The sequence below is a fragment of the Pleurodeles waltl genome, chromosome 2_2 (genome assembly GCF_031143425.1).
Source record: "Pleurodeles waltl isolate 20211129_DDA chromosome 2_2, aPleWal1.hap1.20221129, whole genome shotgun sequence".
Taxonomy (NCBI): domain Eukaryota; kingdom Metazoa; phylum Chordata; class Amphibia; order Caudata; family Salamandridae; genus Pleurodeles; species Pleurodeles waltl.
This window is the reverse complement of record NC_090439.1, coordinates 512,412,931-512,436,578: the sequence shown is the minus strand read 5'-3', so window position 1 is coordinate 512,436,578 and position 23,648 is coordinate 512,412,931. Positions and strand designations below refer to the sequence as shown.

At 44.4% G+C, this 23,648-nt stretch overlaps 1 protein-coding gene across 3 annotated transcripts in view; it reads right to left on the bottom strand.

Moving 5' to 3' along the window:
• Positions 1 to 23,648, bottom strand: part of TTC39C (tetratricopeptide repeat domain 39C) — a 449,102-nt gene that overhangs the window by 200,106 nt on the left and 225,348 nt on the right. For all 3 annotated transcript variants that reach the window (XM_069220027.1, XM_069220029.1, XM_069220030.1), the window contains one exon: positions 22,191 to 22,569. In XM_069220027.1, coding sequence (XP_069076128.1) covers positions 22,191 to 22,569 — 379 coding nt within the window. The remainder of the gene's footprint in view (positions 1 to 22,190; positions 22,570 to 23,648) is intronic.

The window sequence follows — 23,648 nt, the reverse complement described above, 5'->3', positions numbered from 1 at the left end:
GGTGCCAGGTCAACAGCCCTTTCGTAGGCCTACAGGGACAGCTAAGGAGCCTCAGGGAGTACTGGGGCAAAGAGGGGGGCCTGCTGGGATTTCAACCCGCGCACTTGCTCGTGGTCCCCCGGGACATGACGCTTTAAACACTGTTCCTTTTGTGTCCAGGCCTCCCACCCACAATTCAAGTGTTTTAAAAAATCACGAGATAAAGGTGCCAAGAAACAAGACTGACGATTTGGGGTGTGTGGATCGCACGGTATCCTTTCTTGTTAAGGCTTCGTCCCCCGTTAATCTATTGGCTATGGTCCCTTGGCTTAACGTTTACCCCAACCAAGCAGCTGCACAGGTGTTGTATTTGGGCTTTAATGACTGTTTCAGAATAGCGGCTCAGGGCTATGTTGGCTCGCCCCATTGTAAGAATCAGCTGTCTCTGCGCTCCAAACCCGGGCTGGCAAGTAAGAAAATCCAGGAGGAACTGGATTTGGGGCAGGAGGCGGGGGCTTTTGATAAAATTTCCATGCAGGGCTTTGTTTGTTCTCCTTTAGGGGTAGTTCCCAAGAAAGAACCAGGGAAGTTCAAGACTGATTCACAATTTGTCCGCTCCAAAGGGGCAGTCGGTGAATGAGGCCATTGATGGGGCATTGTGTTCAGTTAGGTATGCTTCTTTGGATCAGGCAATTCAAATGCTACAGGAGCTGGGGCCTGGGGCTCTGATGGCGAAATCTGACATAGAATCCACATTTTGGTTGTTGCCAGTGCATCCCGAGGGCTTCCGTCTGTTGGGTTTCCAGTGGGAAGGAAAGTATTACTTTGATAGGTGTACGTCTATGGGCTGCTCTGTGTCATGTTCATATTTTGAGAAGTTTGGTACCTTTTTGGAGTGGCTTTTTAGGGACAGAGCGCGACATAGGTGGGTTTTACAATACTTTGATGATTTCGTTTTCCTGGGTCCCACTGGATCTAATCAATGTGCTGGTGTGTCGGATGTCTTTAGAAAACTCATGGGGGAGTTTGGGGTTCCACTTGTGGAAGGAAAGACTGTGGGCCCCTGTTCCACAGTTGAATTCCTAGGGATAGTGTTGGATTCAGTGGCAGGTGTATCTAGATTGCCTTGGGAGAAGGTGGTATCTTTCTCACATGCATTGCGGTCTTGCTTGAGGGCGCAGAAGGTGACACTTCATCAGTTGCAGTGCTTGGTCGGGCAGCTCAACTTTGCGCTGCGAATCATACCCATGGGGCGCCCCTTTTCTCTGTCAATTGCTTAGGCCATGTCAGGGTTGAAAGTCAAGCATCATCACACTAGGCTTTCCAAAGAAGTCAAACAAGAAATGAGGATTCGGGAAACCTTTCTACGTGACTTTAATGGGACGGTAGTGTGGCCCAGTCCGCCTAGGTCCAAAGAGGATTTGGGCCTTTTTACAGATGCAGCTGGCAGCGAAGGCTTTGGGGGTGGATTTGGTACAGCATGGTACACTCAGCGATGGCCCTTACACTGGGTCCAGGAGGGCCTAGTTGCTAATATTGGTTTCTTGGAACTATTCCCAATTCTAGTGACTTTGTCTATTTGGCCAGAGGGATTTCAGAATCAGTCTGTGATTTTCTGGTCAGATAATATGTCAGTGGTTGAGTGCATTAATCAGCAGGCAGCTAGGTGCACGATGATCCAACGGCTGCTGAAAGAGATATTATTACTGTGTTTAAGGTTGAATGTGACCTTCAGAGTTAAACACGTACCTGGTGTGTTGAATAACGCTGCTGACGCACTCTCCCGTTTTAGGATGCAGGTTTTCAGGTCTCACCTCCCTGGAGCAGAGAAGTTCTCAATGCCCTTTCCAGAACATCTGTGGCATATTGGTGCCAAGGAATACCTGACCTCCCTGGAGCAGAGGAGTTCCCAACACCCTTTCCAGAACATCTGTGGGAACTTTTTGCCAAGGAATACTGGACCTCATGGCAGCCAGCTTAGCACCCAGAACGCAGAGGGCTTACCAGGGAGCATTTGCAGCATATGTTAATTTCAGGGGTTGGGCGGTATTTTCAACGTGTTTTGATCCGGCTTCAATCTTAGCATTTTTAGAATTTTTGAGGGCTGAGGGGAAGTCAATTGCATGCACCAGGCGTCACTCCACTGCTATTTCTTTCTTTGCGCAATTGTGGGGTGTGCCCGACGGTACAAAATAATTTTGGGTGAGAAGGGCCCTTAAGGGATGGCAGCGCATTCAGGGCTCTAAGCCTGACTCTAGGCGGCCCATACATGTGGCAAAGTTGAGTGCTTTGCTAGTTGCTTTGGATCGTGTTTGTACTTCTCCTTGGGAGGTCACCTTATTTAAGTCAGCCTTTACCCTTGCCTTTTATGGGGCTTTTAGATTGGGTGAACTGGTCGCGCGCAATAAAAGGGACACCTCGGGGGACTGCAGTTGGCGGATATTCATTGGCCGGAGGGGGCTGGGTGTCTGGTGATCCCCGTTCCTCACTCTAAGGCAGATCATGACTGAAAGGGGGACCATATACTATTGCATAGAGCCCCGGGTAGCACGTGTTGCCCTATACGGAACTTAGAGGTCTTCCTAGCGCAGCACGCTCCAAGGGAGGCAGGTGCGGTTTTGGTGCATGCGGACGGCACGCCACTTACTAGGTACCAATTCTCACAGGTGCTCAAGCGCTCCCTTCTGGCAGCGGGTTTGGGTGCCTCAAATTTTGGCACTCATTCCTTTAGGATAGGGGCAACCACAGCGGCTGTGGCATTTGGATTCCCTAGAGCAGCGGTTAAGAGAATTGGAAGGTGGTCTTCGGATTGCTACAAGCAATAAGCGAGACTGCATATGCTATGAGTTCATGTCCTTGACGCCTCGCTTTCTTTGTACTCTTTGTAGACGCTTGCCACAAGTTTTTGACGGTCCCGTAGACTCCGGTGCATGCAGGAGTTGCTGATGGGTGTGGGTAATCCGACATTTCAATGTCCGACGTGCAGGTGAACTATTTACAAGGAGTGCCTTTGCGTTTCGCTCATCGGAGGCTAGTTTCCGTATCTTTTTCTTTGGCTGAGGCGGGCTGCGGCTCACTCAATTAAGAACATTCCCGGATTCAATGCCCCCCTTATGCTACTTGCCACCAGACATCACTGTGCTGCACCCTGGGGGTAATGATCTGGTTTCTCTAGGGCACCGGCGGCTGTTTGAGCTGGTAATATCGGAAATTGGAAGGTTGGCCAAAAAATTCCCTCAGGCTGTCCTTGCCTGGTCGACCATTTTTCGTCGTACTCTTTGGAGGGGTGGGCTCTCAGTGAAAGCCCTCAATGACTCAGTGAAAAGAATCAATAGCAAATTGGCCAAGTTGTTTCGGACAGCAAGGTTGGCTGTATTCTTGTATGGTTGCATTAAAGGAGATGGTTTTTTTCTGCAGGACGGAGTCCATCTTTTGCGAGTCGGCTATGAAATGTTTTTAGAGAATATATTCGCCTGGCTATCTCAGCGTTCGTGATCTTTTCTCGGGGGAGGAGGCCACATCGTCAGGCAATGATGTGGGCCTATGGCAGGGTGAGATCACGGCTGGGAATATAAATGGGTACCTTTTTTATTACAAAATTGGGTGACAAGCTCATTGGACCCTCCAAGGGGTGCTGGCTGGGAAGTGTGGACAACATACAGGGGCGCGGGGGTTGCAAGCGGTTGCTGGCATCTGGCCCCTAGGGCCAACCACCCGTGCATGCGCAGAAGGTCTGAAGCGAGCACTGTCCCTGGGGGGAAGTCTGAGGGTGGAGGGGGCGCCCGAGCTAGGTATCCTAGCAGGCAGACGGGCCCCCTCCACAGCAATCCAGTTTGGAAGGTATGAGAACACCCTGATGGAGATCCTACCCCTGGGATTCGTAGCGTAAGGAGGGCCAGGGTTTGGGGTAACAGGAAAACAGTCATGATTTCATTCACAGCCACCAACATTGGGTACGCAGGAACAAACTGTTTTAGTCAGTGACAGAAATGTGGATGTACTAGCGTACTCTGTTAAGGCTAGGCATCCCTTGAGATCTGTAAATACTTTGTGAGTATGATTGTGGTTACTGCGTATAATTTTGATTATGATTAACAATATTTTGTCAATAAAAATACAAGCTGGGGGTTTACGACACCTAATCCCAAAGCGTAGAGCATCTAAGGTTTAATTTAAGCTTGCGCAGGGGTGGGTGAGTGGTGTTTGGTGGTAAGAGGCCTCGGCGATACCCGGCCATATATGTGCAGACAATAGTGGGGGCATTTTTTTTGTTATTTCTAATATAGAACATTAAGGGTTGTAGGTGAAGGCGAAACGGAGGAATGCTTTCCTTCGAAATGATTTTTACATGTGGCTTAGTGTCATTTTTGTCGTTCTTAGATAAATAAAATATGCTTTTAAAAAAAAGACTAATAAAAGTAATCCTACAGAGGCCTATCGTGGGCTGACAGAGACAGCCATTCAGATGTTAGGCACTGGTATATTGTGAAACCAGACGATTTCCCTATAGGTCAGACCAACACTGTCATCCTATATGAACAATTCAAAACTATGCATAAAAGCGTATAATGCAATCCCTCATAGTTTTCTGAAGCTCTGAACTGGACAATAGTGCAAATTACCAAAGAAACATAGAAAATAAACTAAAGCAACCAAAAAGAAAAGGAAGACTGTTGCTGTCTTAAGAAAGTAGAGGTTATTCTTCCACCTTGGCTGTTATGAACTGAATAGAGTCAAAGAACAAAAATGCACCGATGTTGCTCCAAATTCTACAATGTATTGCTTCTTTAAGCCTCAAATTTTTGTTTAATTTGCAGGAAAATTACAACTTTCTTTCTGATTTTACAATTAGTGAGAGGGAAGAGACTGTAACTGAATGAAGAAAGCAGAAGGGTGAATGGCAGATGCTTAAGTGGATTCTGTGGTTTAACTAAGTGGTGGGAGCTAGGGTAGACAATGGACAGCAAAGAGCCGGTAAGGATTGAGGGTAAGGATTTGGCGAATAACCACATACGGTACAAGAGTGGCTACGGGAAGAAAATGAATCTGCGGTAAGAGTGACTATGGGATAAGGAAGTGAATAATTATGAGAGTGAGGATGGGGCAAGAGTGACTAAGTAGTAGTGGGAGAGGTGGATAAGGGGTAAGAGAATGAAAGTGTGCCAATTGGGTTGAAAGTGTGTGAATGCGAAGAGTACAAAATAGGAAGCAAAGAGAGATTTGGAGAGAGTAAGAGTGAGAAAGAGGACTGCTATTGGAGGCTGAGATCTCATCGGAGGAAAGAGGGTGGAGGTGAAAGGAGTCACTGAGAGAGAGAGAGAAAGAGTTGGTCAGCTAGTTATAGTCCTCTAATGTCAGATGAGCAGAAGATGAATGAAACACAAAATGGTGTTCTTTCGCTATACCTTAAATGAGTATACTTTTGAAGTGAAGTAGTTTAATTTGCACTGAAATTGGTACCTCCTAAAAATTTAAATGGGTGCCCGATTCATTTGAATTGGTTCCCCAAAACAGTCCATTCAACTGCTAGAATTGTTGTATGCTATCCACCCCTGCCTTCTAAACAAATGGGGTCCATCCAGACAGGAGCAATATTAAAGTAATCAAATGTTAGGACTGGTGACAGGGCACTATGCTTATGAGTGGTGGAGGGGACTAAGAAAGAAGCAAAATGACATCTTCTCCTTGTGGGACGGAACTGACAAATTCAGGTGGCCAATCTTTTTCTGCCAGGGATATGTCATAACTAAGTGCTAACCTTCCCTAAAATATAACTTTAATAGTGGGCTCTGTGTCTCCCTCAATTTGAATTTTTAGTTTGTAAACCCTGTTGGGTGGGGGAGACACGCCAGACCGCAGTTTCAACTTCATGAAAATCATTACATCCAGAAGCTCTTAAAGATTCTGGCAAACTATTGTGACCTGTCGCACTGATTAGCAGAATCACTGTGCACAACCTGTTCTTCAGTAAAGTTCTCAATATGTGTAGCATTTCTGGCAGAAATGGCAGCAACCTTTTTCTTTCTGAATTGGAGTTTTTGTTGTGGAAGTTTCAGTTCCTTTTTGATTGAAACTTCAGATGAGCATTGTGAATCTTTTCTTGGTTTCGCATACTCGTTTTGGTGCTCTGAACGCCATCCTCACTCACTCTGTTGGGTGATTCCTGGAAGGAACGAGATCGGCGAGCATCAGTATATTGGTATCCATTGGGAGTCTTTAGAGGTTCCCTATTTTTAAGGTTGTATTGTTTCTCAGAGGTCTCCAAACGCGGAGATTCTCCTCTTTGTTTTTTTTTTTTAATCTTTGTTAGGCTTTTTTATTCCAGTAATTTTTAAAAACTTCTTGTGCTTGTTTGGTAGAATCCCTATTGGATTTACCTTGTAATTGTGGTTTGCCTGGTCTGGCTCCCAGACTATCCCAGCCTATACTGGTATAAGTTTTGGCGATAATTTTAGCCAGCTCGCATTCTTGTTCCTGTTGAGGAACGTCCCAGAGCTGCTGGTGTACTGCCAATGCTACTGCTTCCCCCTTAAGATTACTTAATATAATTGAGGACACTGGCAAAATTGCCCATTAATTGCATCCCCAAGTCCAGTCAGGGGCATCCCCGTATTAGTCTTGAATTTGTTTTAACACTTGCGGAAGATTCGCAAGTGGTCATGTACTGTGTGTGGTAGTATAGAGTGCAGCAAATACTGCATCCCAAGTGGCTCAATTGTCCATTGCGGGAACTATCCCAGAGGGCAAGCACATTGTGAGAATTCTATGTTTATCTTTGGGTCCCGTATCGAGAAACACTGTTTCCAGTGCGCTTATTTTTTGTGCTAACCAAAACGGAATTTCTTTGCATTTGGTGGGTACCTTACTCATTATTAAATGCACAGTACTGGGATTTATCCCTGTTGTAGCCAAATGTGGTTGCACTGGAGCAGTCCTTGCTTGGGTGGTGTTTAAGGTCTGCATAACAAACTGTATTAAGCGTCTATATATTTCTACTAAATGATTATATGAGCAGTGTACGTCTTCTAATGCCATATTTCCTGCATTAGGATGTGGTGTATAAGTGGCCAATTCTGGCCATGTAGGCCCTTCATTACTTAAGGGACCCAATCTAAAAGTTTGTGAAACGTGTGGGTAGGGCACCATCAAGCCAATTTTGGTGCTCTTGTTAAGATAATGATATTTCTAAATATGCATATGGTCTATGTTGTGGAGGTGTATTTGCTATTGTGTAATAGCAAAATGTATGTGAGTTTCCATCTACTGCTGGAAAGGTAACCCAGGAATAGAACATTTCAGTTCTGTATGCTTCATGTGCCTCAACCACAAATGTAATTTCCCCTCCCTCATCTGTAAGCCCATGATTGAACAGATGTTGTGTGAGAGGTTGTCTCATGTTTGCTACAATTGCTACCCGATGAGGGTCCGCCATATTTTAAAAACGGTCAGTTCAGAGATAGGAAGAACAATTTGGGGAAATCCTTTTTAAGGTTTAAACTTGAAGAACCTACAGCCTAAGATAGGTACTACCTTTTTAGCTGAGGAGGGTATTGCCCTAAAACCACAGATGTCTCTGTATGAGGTGATTAGGGTGTATTTAGCAAATAAAGAGACAGAGATACTCAGGAGACCCGAAAAAGTTAGTGCCTAATCAACATTGATGGCTCCATGTCATAGGACTCTTACCATGGGGGTAGGACAGCTGGTTTTGGGCAGCAGCACCACCGCATGTGAAGGACTGAGATGATCCCACACTGTCTGGAGGATGTCAGCTTAACCTTCTCAGCTAGCTAGCAGCACCGCACCCAAACCTAGAAAGTAAAGGTGATTTGTGGTAGCCTGGCATGACACTCTGACTCCTCAGGGAAGTCGAGGTACAACAGATTTTACCTCTTTCTCTCATTTGCACAAGGTCTCAAACATGCGAAGACAGACAGAAAAATGCAGGATGGGTTTCAATAAGTTGCATTCTATGTAAAAAAGCATGAGCTGTGATTATTAGGAAAATGAAACAAGATATCAATCAGTCAATCAGGATTTATAAAGTGCGGCTAATCACCAGATAGGATATCCAGATGCTTGCAGATCCCAGAGGCTTATTTGAACAGCCAGGTCTTGAGGGTCATTTGCAATTCCGGGAGTAAGGCGATGGTCCGGAGGTGCATGGGGAGGCTCTTCCAGGTATTTGCTGTGATGTGAGAAAAGGAGCGTCCCCTACTTCTGCTTCTGCTTCGGTAGATGCAGGGAGTATGAGCAAGTGAAAGGGAGGCATAGTGTAGTCTTCTCAGCGGCTGGTGGAACTTCAGGTGGTGGTTAATATACCTGAGTCCCTGGTTGTGTAGAGCCTTGTGTGTGTGGGTCAACAGCCTGAATTAGCATCTCTTCTGTACGGGGAGCCAGTGGAGTTGTCTGAGGTGGGGTGTGATGTTGGTTTGTCGGGGAAGCGCCGAGGATGAGTCTGGCTGCAGCTTTCTGTTTAGTCTAAGGTCTTTGTAGGAGGTGTGCTGCGATTCCTCCGTAGAGGGTGCAGCTGTAGTCCAGTCAGCTGGTGATGAGGGTCTATGTTACAGTGCCTCTTGTGTGTAGGGGTGGCCACCTGAAGATCTTACACAGCATGCACAAAGTGAGGAAGCAGGCGGAGGAGATGGTGTTGATCTGTGATTTCATAGTGAGCTTGTTGTCAATACTCATTCTGAGGTTTCTGGAATGGTTGAAGGGAGTGGGTATACAATTATCATTGTGACCATGGGAGTGAAACAGATGAAAAGACCCAGCATCCTGGCACACTAGTGAATCTAAAATTCTTACCTACACTTTTAGCATCTATGTGAGAGCAAAGCAGTGATAGCCCTTCTCTGCTTGTACTAGACCCTGGAAGGAAACCCCGGCCCCATACCTGAATAATAGCAAGGGGTTTGCCTGTGGTCTGCTGTCAGTCCTTTCAATAAGCTGGAGCGACGAGGCCAAGTTCAGCAGAGCTGCAACAACATGGTACAGCGTAAGGTGGATGGCTGGAATAGTCCCTCTAACCTTATTTTGCCAGTGTGATGTTTTTATAACAAACCGTGTGGTGTTCTGAGAACTGGCCTGACGTGATAATACTTCTTTCCGTGTGAGGTTGACTTTGTACTCTTGGACAAGGCAATACTTGGTAAACTATCAGGCACAGCCTAGTGGCACAAGATGAAATATTTGTGGAAAGAAACTAATAACAATACCTGAGTTGAAGGGCAGATGATAAAAAATAATAAAAAATCTCAGTTAAAATGATGCCATGCTAAAATAATAAAAAGGAATACATTAAACTAGCTAGGTAGAAGGGCACAGGGCTCAGGCCCGAAGCTAAATTAAGTGTTCCCAATCAAAACACTAAAATGAACGCACAACACCCTGTGTTACTTTCAGAAAGCTTAAAAAGCTATGCCTTCGAAGCAGGTCCTTTCTCACATATGAAAAGGTCTGTGGATAACCGGGTCGACAAGTGGAAGATCCTATTCTAATTAATTGCCACGTATGGTAATTGCTAAGTGTGTTTCTGCATACACAACATAATGAACACACTGGGAAGGAACAACAGATGCGAGTGCTAAACATCAAATACTTAACCTGCAAAAGAGAAAATAGACCCTTGACATAAGCAGTGGAATGAGAGAACTCACCCAATGTAATGTTATGTTATATTGATTTGTATACAGCACTAATCACCAGAAAGGGTATCTAGGCGCATGGGCATGTGTGTAGTTTTGTGGTCCTCAAGGAGATTATATGAAGAGCCAAGTCTTCAGCTTCTCAAGGAACTCAAAAAGTGAGGAGGAGGCTCCGATGTGCAGAGGGAGGTTGTTTCATGTCTTGGGTGAGCTGTAGGAGAATGAGCGAGCTCCAGTTTTGATTCTGCGGATACGGCGAATACGTGTGAGTGAGGCAGAACATAGGTGTCTTGTGGGTTGGTGTGGGTTGGTGAAAGTGTATGCGGCTGTTCAGGTTTTCTGGTCCTGTTTTGTGTAGGGCTTTGTTTGTGTGCAAGAGAAGTTTAAATAAAAATAGTGAGAACAAAATACTGCTCAAGGTGGGAAAAAAAAGAATACAAGAGTAGAGAGCAAAGCCACTGAATCGGGTGTTAGGAGTTAAAACAGAGAAGCATACTATCCAGATATGAACAATGGCCAGCCCTAAGCCCACAGTAACTATATAAAGTTCGGTGACAATGCTGTCTACAACACACAGCTAAAGCTGTAATGAGTCTGAAAAATCCAACTGTATCATTTAGATTGCCAGAAGTCCTCCCAGGCTACTGGTGCAATTAATTTAGAGCTCCCCATGAGTGCGGGGGATTATCCCTTGTATCAATATGTAATGCCTGCTGTCTGCCATTTCAGGTTATTTTTTGTATTTCAGAACAAAAACAATAGCGCTGATGCTCAGGGAGTTTTCTCCTACTCATGGGGCTTACCCCGGTCTACCATGCCTCACAGGAAAATCCTGGTGACGAACAATAGTGTTAAAAAGTCCTGCACTAAATAGAGTGTGTCTTCCAATGCTACAAATGCAACAGGCCCCTTGGGATGGGAAATTGGTCATAGGTTTCCGACAATGGTGGCAGCTGAGGGTCTCCCACCAGAAACCTGGTGATTCCCAAACCTCTAAGCAAGGGTGGACCACATGTTTAGGGGATTGAAATGCAACCGAGCCAACACGTGTTTCGTCACGGGACCATAATCCCAAACGACTTCTTCAGGGCTGTAAATTGCATGAACACAAAATTTGAAAAGAGAACAAAACATTTTCAAGTTATTATAAGGGTGAAGACACCCAATCTAGCAAGAAACAGAAAGAAGGAGAAGATCTCGAGAAGAAAAGTAACCGTGAGCAATAAAAATATATACACATATCCCCGAGATGAGGGACCGAAATTGCCAACATTGCAAACTGGATCGAATAGACACCAAAAAAGAAGACCAAAAAAGACCCCTAGTGTGGGAGACCAAGTTATACAACAAATAAAGAGCATGCCAAGCACATTGTAGTGCTGCGAATTAAATCTAGAATAAAGTACATCAGACAAGGTCTTGATATGACCAATTGGTGAAACATGCAGAAAAAAAAGTAAACACCCAAAAGATCATGCACGGTGTCCAGTACTGTATAGGTAATGTGAAATCCATCAGAAAGATTTCAAGCAATATACATATTTACCTCAAAAGGTAAAAACATCGTAATGTGACAAAATCCCTCAAAAACAATAGAGTTCCAACATCAGTTATCCGAGTCAAACTGAAAAAAGATGAAGCCATACATATTACGAGTAGTAACTAACCCCCTGTATACTATTAAAACCATCACCAAACCCGTGAAAAAACAACAAGCATACCTGCAAGTAATCTCACAAGAGTAATCACAGTGTCCGTGTTGTAAACTTCAAATGGCCTATAGAACGCAAAAACTCGATCACCAAATGACTGCAAAGGGAAAATCCCAAGTAACACAATAGGCGAAGGGCCCATTATTGATTATTAATCACTGCGAGGCGAAAACGCGACCCGAAACGATAATAAGCTTACCAAATATCATGCGCCAATCTGACCGGCATGCTGGTGTAACCCAAATGCGACCGCGAGTATGCTAGCCGCGGTCGCTAACAAGCGGAAGTTAAGTTGAAAACATGCAACCAACAAAATCGAAAAAGGACTAAAGCCATAAAAATGGAAAAAGGACATGTAAACCCCTCGCGTAAGACCATGATTACTCAGATACTAACATGGCAATTGAAACGATCCAGAAAAGGAAAATGTCTGCAGCAGATCAATACCACAAACAGTACATGTATAACCAAATATCATGAAGTCTTTTTTGGTGTCTATTCGAGCCAGTTTGCAATGTTGGCAATTTCGGTCCCTCATCTCGGGGATATGTGTATATATTTTTATTGCTCACGGTTACTTTTCTTCTCGAGATCTTCTCCTTCTTTCTGTTTCTTGCTAGATTGGGTGTCTTCACCCTTATAATAACTTGAAAACATTTTTTTGTTCTCTTTTCAAATTTTGTGTTCATGCAATTTACAGCCCTGAAGAAGTCGTTTGGGATTATGGTCCCGTGACAAAACACGTGTTGGCTCGGTTGCATTTCAAGACCTATTTTGTATCTCAAAACATTCATGTGGAACTTTAAGGATCGGATTCTGTGGTGATTACATCCCTAGGAGGACCTTCCTCTCTAATAAACTTCGAGTAACTCGAGTTGATACACATGGACTATTTGTATGATTTGATTGTTTTGGTGTAATTATTCCACCACATTATCTGTTTGTATATGTACATGTTCTTACTGTAATTTTTGTTGAGTGCCTCACATAGGTATTTTGTATATTTGTTTACCATTGTGAACAGTTTGAGGGATTGGTGTGGTCCCTTGTGGGGGCACCATCTAGTGACTTTGTGGCCGAACTTTAGCCCTTGAGCGCCCCTCTTTTCCCACTAATCTGCACCACTATTCTTTGTCACATGTTTAGGGGAGCAGCAGAACCACCGATGTGTGGCAGTATTCCTGCTCCACCAAACTTTAATGGCCTAAGTGTCCATACAAGTCTACTCATAGCCACACAAAGGCTTTGGGTAGAATCTGGAGAAATTGCAATATCAGAATTCAATGGCTTTCAATAAACATATAGGGATCCATTCAAACTAAGCTGTCCAAATTGAGGTCCTTGCTGGTCTTTGGCAGAATATAAAAGTGAGTCATTTTAGCAGAACTAGGAACACAGACATATTGGACCGAAGTGGCCAAGACAAGACTCTAGATATTTGGTGCTGCTGAGGTGGTGTAAAGTGGGTACAGGCCTAGTGGTAACATTCACCATGAGACTTAGAAGGAAGACTAGAGCTCAAATGACTAAAACTAGATCCAGGTGATTAAATTAGTATTATTGCTTTCTATTGACTGGACAAAAATCCTCAGTAAAGATGGCTTGTAATGAAGGAAAAGCTCTAGCTGCAAAAGGCATCTCCAAAGATGATGATGGATCTGCAGGTGTGGGTTTACAAAGTGCATTTGCCCGGTCTGCTTTCAAATGAATGCCAATAGAAAACGTCACTTCAGTGGGAGCAGGTTGCATACCATGGATGAGGGATTCACAGCTGCGGGAAGCTTTTTGTTATGGGCTACAGTGGTGATGAAAATGGTCCAGGCAGAGCAGGCCCTGTTGGGAGGCTGAAAGCAGGATGTGACATCATCAGAGGCATCTACTGTGCTGTGCTGGTGGGTTCTTTTTTTGATTGAGCAAGTTCTTTGCAGTGGGACAGCTGGGAAGACTATCACAAAGCCAGACTATTCTAAGTCAACTGTGCGGTTGTGCTGTAATTTCCTCTCTCACTCCTCAGAGAAGATTTGACATTTCTGTGTAATACCCCTGTGCCTCCTTTCTCGTTATTTGAACCTTTCCGACTGACCTGGTATGTTTTTCTATGCATAAACTTCATATCCAGAGTCCCCTGCAGATTTCTCTAAATAGTTTTGGAAAAAGGTGCTAAATAACTGAGTATTGAACTCTGTTGAAGATGGGTTCAGCACCACCTTTTAACATAGGTGACTATCACACTACATCAGGCAATAAGATAACTAGCAGTTGGTGGCACATAATTAATATTCATGGTTTGAAGGCCTTTTTACTTGCACCCAAATTAGGGAGGCTATTTCCATTCCCTTTGTGGTAAATGTGTGCAATCTGTCTCAATTGTACTGCTTACCTCACAAAGATTGTGAAATAGGGGAGTAGCTTGTTGGAGAATAAGTGGGAGATAACCCAGGCTGAAGGTCTCCTGTGGTCTGCATGTAGCCCTCAAAGGACTGCCAGTTAGACAGCTAAGGCTTTGAGATAGCTGACCCTCGTGTCCCTATACACGTCTCAGCTTTACTCACTCCTCTCCACGATCTGTGCCCAAGCCACAGCAGCCAGAATACGGTTATGCAGCTTGTGCCAGCAGAGACTTCAATGAACAGGGAAGGACTATTTGTGCTCATCTCACTGAATCAGATAACTTTGGGCAGGCCGTCAGTGGTGCTCAAAGAAGCATCACCATAAATACTGGTGGCCAAAAGCATAGGCACTGCTGCTACCTGAACAAAAGCGTTGTGCTGACTACCCATTCTGCCATCTACTGTCAACTCTGAAGGAAGAGAATTGAAGCACAGCAGCAGTTCCTAAGTTACTGGTGGACTGTCTAAGTGAAATGCACATTGTCTGGCAGTATTATTAAAATTATGCCATGACCATAGAACTGAAGGCACTTAAAAAAATAGGATGTTTGTTACCTAGGCTCTAAACCACCCCGGGAGAACAATGTACCCATACCCAAATAGAACCCTCCATAATATATGCATCCATTCTAAATGGCTCAATGGTGCTTTCCCTAACCACCCATGTTTGTGAATATACAATAATGATGATGCACAGGTATTCACGTCTATCTTTGAGTTCAAGAAGAATCTCTGTGCATCAGCCAAACGAAGGACTGAACAAGGGGCAGGCGGTTTAGCTACCTTCTGAAAAAGTTGAGGAACACCTAAAAGTGATAGGTGGGAGTCTTGAATTCTACTCTGGTTCACATTCAGTCTCGAAATGTTTTTGCTACCATGCCCACCTTAGTCAGGAACCAGCCATATGTAAATCCGCCTTGGCCCAGCTTCAATAGTACAAGGTACCCTAGGAGTTGAAAGCTGCTGACGTCTTAAATAGGCAGTATGTCTTTTTTACTTAACGCACTCTTAACTTGCCAGGCACCTTTTGCTTTCATTTGTTTTGTATTGCGATAGGGAACTTTCAAGCTTAAGAACAGTTTTGAGGGACTACATCTTTTGATTAGATGTTGCAAAATAGATATTTCAAAATAATTATCTCAGAGAGAGAAAAAAGTCAATGAATGCTGACTCAATTTTATATGGCGGCGACATGTTTATTGCTGCTTTTTGGAAATGTCTACACCATTGGGAAAAACAAACACACACACACACGTGTGATATGGCGAAGTGTTCCAGGGTCTCCATAGACAAGTAGGAATTATTCTACATTTATGACTTCAGTAAAGATTCCTACAATGCAAAGTACTGACAAAGTTCAATGGATATCTTCTATATCATAAGAGTATCTAAGTTAAGCAACACAAATCACAATTTGTGGTATTACATTAAGTAATTAACTCTGGTGTCTAGCTGAAGAGACTCAGATGACTTCAGGGGCGGGGAGGAATGAAAAGGGCAGATGAACAAGAGAAAAGGCATTATGTTCCAAAACTGTTTATCTGAAAGGCTGCCAGTGTACCAGGGACACCAAAAGGTCTAGTTCAAACAGGACTTTACATTGCTGCATTTCCTATACATTTCTTCCTCTATTTAGGAGCTATGCATGAACTATATGGTTTCCCTCTGTGACAAACCCAAACTTGGCAAACATCAGCGAGACCTCTAACTGCACTAAAAGCAACTCTTTAATAATAATAATGTCAATGTCGGACCATCTCATTGTAGTGGCATAACTGAGGGAAAGGAATAAATTAATCCTAGCTCAATTCATCTTCTTGTCGCATTTCAGGGTTGCTGCTCTAACCACATTTTCACATTGTCCGGCATCACCAAGACAAGCAATTACATGACACTTTACCTCTGTGCCTTTTGGTGGCAGGTCCACGTCTTGCTGTGCAGGCCTGCAGCTGGGTAGAGTAAGGGTAGACTGCCCATTGAACGTTGGATGCGGGGACAGCCTTAGGTCAAAGCCCTTGTCCAGCAACAGTTGTGCACGGTCAAAGCCCATTCACAGTTGGGGGTAGTTACCTAAGGCAGGCTGAGCAGGACATGATCAGCAGAGGATGTCACTTGTGGCAGGTTGGGTAAAGGGCCTAGCAGAATGCCAGGTCCTGCACCCAATAGCCAGGTGCATATATGAAAAGTTAGTCGTCCGTGGCATAGTGAACACAGGGCTAAACCAAGCCCTGCAGCGATCCTCAGCTGTGCAGCATGTCACAATGAGAGCAATGCATTTTCTAATAAAAACCATGAATATACATGTTAAAAATAATACTTATTAAATATAATTTTGAAGTCCACATGCTGAGTAATAGGCCCACATATTGGCAAGAGTTGGCCACTGAGTTGCTAAAGCTTGCAGGTTCATTGTTGTCAAGTCAAGACCCGTGATGCTCAAAACTACTGTTTACATTTTATGTAAACACAAGCCTCACTCCTAATGCTACTTTGTTAGCAGATGTCTAAAGTCAAAACGTTGATTATAGTGTACATTGAGGGATGTAACATTTTTTTATTTTTTTTTAACAAGTCCACATCCGGAGTCTGAGAAATTAAGTTGTTGGATGAGGAGGGTGAAACTCGATTAACGCAATGGAGAGGGCTGGATACAGGGACTAGGTTAGGCCAGCTGAGAATTGTAACTTATGTCCTTGAGGCGGGCGGTGTGCTGCGCAGTGGCAGTTCTGAGGAGCAATGTGGGGGCCTGCGTTGAGATGCTTTGTGCAGTGTTGGAGCTGATTAGCGATGTGGGGTCCTGCATCCAGTTGCATCGCACTGCGTCTGTTCTGGGGGGAACTGCAAGGACTGCATTGATTTGCATTGCACTGTGTTGGTTCCGAGGAGGAGCTGTGATGGCTGCGTCAGGTTGTGTTGCACTGCATTCGTCCCAAGGAGGAACTGTAAGGGCTGCAATGCAAGCTTGGTGTTGAATTGCATTGCACTACGTCGGTTACAATGAGAAGCTGCGAAAGCTGTGTCGGTTTGCGGAGTGCTGCGTTGGTTCTGATGGGGGACCACAGCTGGGCTGGCAGAGTACCGCTGGTCCTACTTCCTAGGGTCCAGGACTGTGAAGGTACCACTAGGGGGTCAGGACTCACAGCAGGCAGAGACCAGATGCAGGATTCAAGGTGGCTGGAGCCTTTTTTATCCCTGAGGCTCTGATCAGGAGGCCAGCCAACTAGCCCCTAGAGTTACTCTGCTGGCCCTGGGATCAAGGTGGAGTTTTAGTCCGTCTAGCTCAGGCAGCAGGGCAGCAAGCCGCCTTTCTTGTAGCAGAAGAGTCCTTCTGAATCTTCCACAGGTCCAGGAGTGATCTGAAGAGCAGGTCTGAGGGCCTCCTTTTTATACCCGGTGCCCACTTTGAAGTGCTTTGAAATGAGGGAAGATTCTTGAGTTTCCCCCTGCAGAGGACTCTGGAATTTCGGTCCTCCCTGCCCTAGTCACAGTCTGTTTGAGGGCACAATAGCCTAATGCGAAGTCGTTTTTGCATGAGCTGGGCTAGTGCAAGTGTGGTAGGTGACACCTTCTCCTGCCATTAAGCCACAGTGGCCCATCCTGTCAACAACACCCAGACCCTCTAATGTAATGCTGCCTGAGAGAAATACAAAAAAGCTAACAGCCAACTACAAGTAATCATGTGACCCAGGCTACAGACACCAAATGGTTAGGACAAGAAAATGGCAAATTTTAAAAATTGCATTTTTTAAATTGTGACTTAAGATCTGACTTTACCATTAAACAGCGTTCTAATTTACAATTCCTCAGACACCAAACATGACTTTCCGACCTGCTCCCAATCAAATTGTATTACTTATTAAATGTAATAAGATACCCCAATGTTAACATAAAGGAGACGTAGGCCTCAAAGTAGTGAAAAATGTATTAAGGAATATTTTACTACCAGGGCATAGAAAACTTAAAAGTACACGTCGAACTGTTTAAATAGAATGCACCCTTCTCTTTGGGCTGTTTAGGGCCTACCACAGGGGTGACATATGTGTTAAAAGTCTTGGGCCTGGAAAAGGGTTTGTTTTGCCAGGCAGGATGAAATGGCAGTCTACAAACTGCACAAAGAGGTTGCTAGGGCATTCCTGATACATATTTAAAAGGGTACTTAAGTGGGTGGCACAACACGCGCTGCAGGTCCATTAGTAGCTTTCAATTTACTGGTACTGAGTACATGTAGTACCACTTTACTAGGGACTTACAAGTTATTAATTGTGCCAATTAGGTGTAAGTCAATTTTACCATGTTTAAAGGAGAAAGCACAAGGACTTTAGCACTGGTTAGCAGAGGTAAAGTGCACAGAGTCCTAAAAGCCAACAAAAACAGGTTCTGAAAACAGAAGTGAAGAAGGCAAAAAGTTTGGTGTTGTACATGCAGAAAGAGCCAGGTCCAACATGACCCCCCTCCAGCCTAAAGCCAGGGTAGACTAATCAATACCTTGATGAGCTTCCCTGCTTGTGCAATAGAACATGGACAATGGCCCTTTAGTACGGAGGCCCTTGCAGGTTTCTAAGCCCTTCTAATTTCAGTGGGATCCCTCTGTCTACACTCTTCTGAGCTACTGAAATGATCTATGGTAAACCCTTCTCTCTTGTGGACCCTTTCTGTGCAGCTCCTAACTTTAACTTGCTCACAGGTGCATTCAGTAGGCAGATAATACAACCATGGCTAACAAAGTTATGTGGCCATGTCCACCCCTTGGATAAGAACTATGCCCCCAACTAAATGAAAACTCTGCACATAAGGCCACTGACAGCTGTCAGTGTCAAGAACCAGGCCCCAGGCTATCCAGGGCTCTCCGACATCTGAGGTTATTCAGAGTGGGGGACAACAGTCCCAGATGTAAGGCACCCTACTTCCAATCTCCTTCCCACCAGTCCAGGGGTAGTAGCCTGAGACTAGTTCTCCAGTCCACGGTCTGTATTCCAGGCTGAATCAGGTCAGGGGTGAACTGTTCCTCCCCTGCCCCTCCATCAGTTACTCTGTACCAACGTTCAGGAGTGGTAGCACCAGAAACCTGTGCTTTCAGTGCAACATCGGCGACACCACTCCTAGCTCTTTCAGTGGCAACTCATTTCCCATGAAGCAGTCATTAGGCATCTTTGGCTTAACTATGACCATCCTCTGGGTCACCTCCTCACCCCACTCCTGTGATACCACAGCCATGGGGTGGGAAAAGGTCCTGCCTCTGGGCTTGACTTACCTTACACACCTGTCTAGAGTACTGCTATTGGAAAACTAGCCTTTTCACTACCATTTTCTGGCTGGCCCCAGTGTCCCTCAGAGCAGTGACATGGATATAATTTACTGTGACCTTGTGGAAGTGACGACTCCCAACCTCAGGAACCACAAGTATACCCTCTGAATCTATCTCTCAACTTAGGGAGACTGGGGCATGTTCTATCACCTGCCCCTAGGGACTATTTTTCCTAAGGCCACTTGGCCACCCCTACAGAATTTTTACTGGTGGGTGGTTTCTTAGGGCAGACAGAGTTCCCTTGCTTGTGTCTTAACTGGGAACATTCAAAGCAGTGGGGCTGGAAATGAGGTGCCCTGGGCCTTGACCACCAGAACCTCCTCCCTGTTTCCCAGAAGGGGCATTGGAACCCCTTACCCCCAACTTACTACGGGACCAGCCTTTGTCTCCTTAGACATCCCCCTCACTCAGCTCAGCGGAAACTAAACTACCATTCTTGGGGTCACCCCAGGTACCTTCTAGTGGACCCTGGTGCTGAGCCAGTTGTCATCTCCACAGCAATCTCCCTAGGGCCAGCAAGATTACTATCCACTACGTGTTGGCGTAGCCCTGTAAAACAAATTGCTTAAAATGTGCTGCCTGGCGAATAAATTGTACAGCCCGTAGTAATCCTTCACATCACTGCCCTTCACCCAACCATTCAGTGCCTTACAAAAGTACTCCAAATAATGCACCTAGGACTGTTGGGGCAACTTCTGGCTGTCCCAAACTTCTGCCTATACTTATCCGGTTAAGCCCATACTTTCAGATAATTGTCTTTAATGGGGGGTTTATGTAATCTTGTCCCACTTTCCTAGGGCCAGCAAGGCATCCCTCCCACACTAGGTATGTGCCTCTAGAGACTGCCCCCCAATCCTCTTCAGGGACCCTGTGCATTTCCAGGGCAGCCTCATATGCTTTGAGCCACTTATCAATGTCACCCCCCACAACAAAGGCACCAGATTCTTGGGGATGTGGGCTTTCCTTTCTCCAATGGACACTGTAGCTATAATGCCACCATGACTGCTGGACTCAGCTTGTCGGGCTTTGAGGTCCAGCTCTTTCATGCTCACTTCATGAGCCAACAAGATCTTTTTCTCTGTCAAGGTTCTCATTACGTTAGCCTCTTTCTCCTGCATCCTCTGTTTGGCCACCTGCAGCCTGAAATCTCTTTCAGAATCCCTGTCTTCTAGCTCCTCTACGGAAAGAGCATTGGAAGACACAACACTCCCCGCCCTTGCAGGGAGCTCTATTCCTGGGGCTGCACTGTCCTCCTTCTCGGACTGTTTCAGCTCAGGACCCCGGCCCAGGTCTTGATATTGCTTACTCATTGCCTCCTTCTCATTCTCCTTCTGTGCCCAGTTACTGGTGGGTCTCCTCATAGGTGCTGAGAGCCTTCTGAAGCTCTGCCTTCTTGGAGCTCATTTTGGCTAGAAGCCCGCTCCCCTTAAAGAATCCTCTAAGCTAAGTTGCAGTGTAGCTCTCCAGGTTGCTGAGCTCAAGAATCATCCTTGCAGGTAAGTTCACAGGCACAGACAGTTGGTTGAATGGGAGTGAGTTTGGAAAAAACAGAAGTAGCCAATCAATGAGAATTTAAAAAGGTTGACTCTGGCAACAAGTCATTTAGAAGGGATATTGTGTTACACAAATCACTGTATGGTGCTGAACAAACACAGGTACTGCTTCCTGCCACTGAGCACTGAGAGAAATTGGGTTGTTGGCTGAGAGTGGTGAAACCTTATTCAAGCAACAGCCACAATCCTTGTTGTGCGAACCACAAAACATCATTAAATTAACCTGTGCTTAACCCTCTGGTAGCTTAGCACAAAGGCAGACAGGCTTAACTTAGAGCAATGTGTAAAGTATTTATGCAGCAAGTGAAAACACAACCGAAGAAAAATCCCACACCAATTTAGGTAGAGTATAACTTAATAAATTACTGTTCACCAAATTTAGAAAAATCCCTTTAGTAGAACCAGAGATATAAAATTTTAAAAGTTTAGGTAAAAATAGTGCATCCCTCCTTCAAAATCAATTTATAGACTTATAGATAAGCCTGGCATTTGTTCTTATTAATGATGAGGCAGCTAAAATGGAACTGGGTACTAGATGGTGCCAGATGTTGCATAAAAGAAACTATCAAGACCTGTTCTATTTCACTAGAGGACATTATTTTATATTTTGAACCAGGTGTTCTTGGCATCTGGCATAAACAGAAGTGGGACCCTGTACACAGTTTTTTAACACAAGCCCCCCAAAACAGCTGTTGAGCTTGGCACAATATTGTTGGCTTGAGCAGTTAAGCTGCACAGGAAATCTGTCCCCTGCAAACAGCTTAGCACAAAAATCACCTTGGCTTCAAGGTGCAATGTGCTTAAACTCCAACAGTAGGGGTGGCATTTAGGATACTTCTGAAGTCATGTACAGTCAGTAACAGAAACAGTGGACCAGACAGCCTGCTAATGAGTAAAGCTATTGGTACTCATATTATATTGGGAAGAAGTACTAGCCAGAATCTTAGTTCTCATAGGAGTTAATATTAAATATGTGCGAGAATTTATTACGATGGTATATAACACGAATGTACACAATGTGTTTGTTTTGTTAGCCACATTGACTGGCCAACTACATATTCCTGACTCAGGAGGCTGTCAACATTTTAAATTTCAAAAACCAACTGAATACCAGAAGAAAAAACAAAAAGATTCAATTGTACATGGGCTTATGCCCAATTAAAAAACAGTAAGAGGCATAGTAAATATTAACCACTGAAAAGGCAGGGGTTGTCCCACTTTTTCAAGGTGGTATTCTGTCAGGGAGCTACCATTCCCAAATGTTTTTATCACATTTATATAACATTACAGTGGGGCAAAGGTCCCTACAAGAGTATTGCCAGGCAAGACCAAAAACTCCTTCTTACTTATTCAATTTATAAATTATGCATGGACTTGAGAAACACAGGTCAAAATCTGTTCATTATCATAACATTTCAGTCAAAAGTGAGAACCAGACAGCACAATGTATGTAATACCACCATGAAACGTCAAGCACCATCTAAATGTTTCACCTCACATTACCTGCAGAATATTTGTCAGTGGGAACAGTTTTGTTTTAACACACAAGTTTAATCACTTTCAAAAGCTATTATCTACCAAGGCATTGCAATATAGCTACTCACGTAGCCAAAGGGGCCTTCATGTCCTTACTTTCACTTGCATACATCAGTGAAGTGAGCCCCTGTAGGCGGTCTCCAGGAAAACCCAGAAGGTTGATGATTTTGAGGAGGTTCGGGGGCACCATGGATATGCAAAGGTGGAATAGTCCATATCCAAAGCTCACAGCACCTTTCAACCTGTTTAGCGTGTCCTCCGTCACACCTTCTGACGAACCAGCAGTGGCACCTGCATCAGTAACATGATTGTCATTTGCAGAATCAGATGTCACAGAATCCTGAGATGGATTTTTCTGACACATTTCTTGCAGTGTGTTAATGTCCACGTAGCATTTATTGTAAATTTTCCACGCTTTGCGGAGGATCCAGCCACCTTTTATGTATGCTGAGGAGATGGAAAAGAAGACAACATTTAGCTTAGTTGTTTTATTTGGAGTATATGCCATAGAATCATACAACAAATTCCTCCTGTGTATATTCAAAGACAAAATTCCAAATCTCTTTCTCCTCAATGTTATTTCTTTGCCAGGGATAACCATGGTGTTCAGGCCAGGCTTAAAAGCAATTGCAGTACAAAAGGACCCCTTCCCAAAGGCACTATAGTAGCACACAGTCAAGGATGTTCAATAATTGCCTCTTCATACGGGGTGTTCAAATCTTTCCTAAGATAACTGAGAATCGGGCCCACATTTTTCCAAATTTAATTACATTCTAAATTAAGCTATAAGCCATCGTTTCCACAACCAAGAGCTATCAGGTCCTATTATGGCATTCCAGCATTCCAGAATTCCTTGTATCTGGCATATAACTCAGCAGCCTAGTATCATGTTTTGCTTCTAAAAGAAATTGTGCAATTATTTACGTCTTGTCCGGATGCAGAGCCTACATGTCTATGTGTGCCAGTCCTGACATACACCAGAAATGGGAGGGTTCTTGTACCCCACTCGCTTACCTAATGCATTTTAGTACCACCCCCCCCACAGAACCTTGTGGACAGTGCTAAGTATGAGTGACTTTGCACTCTCCTCTCCACACTCCCTCTAGCAGAGGTTCAATCTATGTTTTTTCATGCTATAGTTAGACCACGGTAAGTTGCTTACAATAACGATTTTTATGAAATACCTCGATACTTTGCATGTTTAGCATAATTGGTATCCAGTCTCAGCAAGTCTGAACACTGGTCGCCTTCAATGGTGATTCACAGTGCCATCTCCCAAGCAGTTTTGAAGTTCCGGTTGGATCGCATATGTGCCTCTATCAGATTTAAATGGCTAAGTGTTTAGTCATTCTTCCCTTGAAGACGTTTTTCAAACAGTTTTAGGGACCTTGTGAACTCCTATTGTCATTGTGAGGGGTACAGGATCCAGTGTAAGACTGAACATATATAAACCTTTCAATTTCACTAATGTCCTAATCAGCCTCCGTTTGTTCAAGGGATATGATCAGGCCTCCGCAGAAGAGATC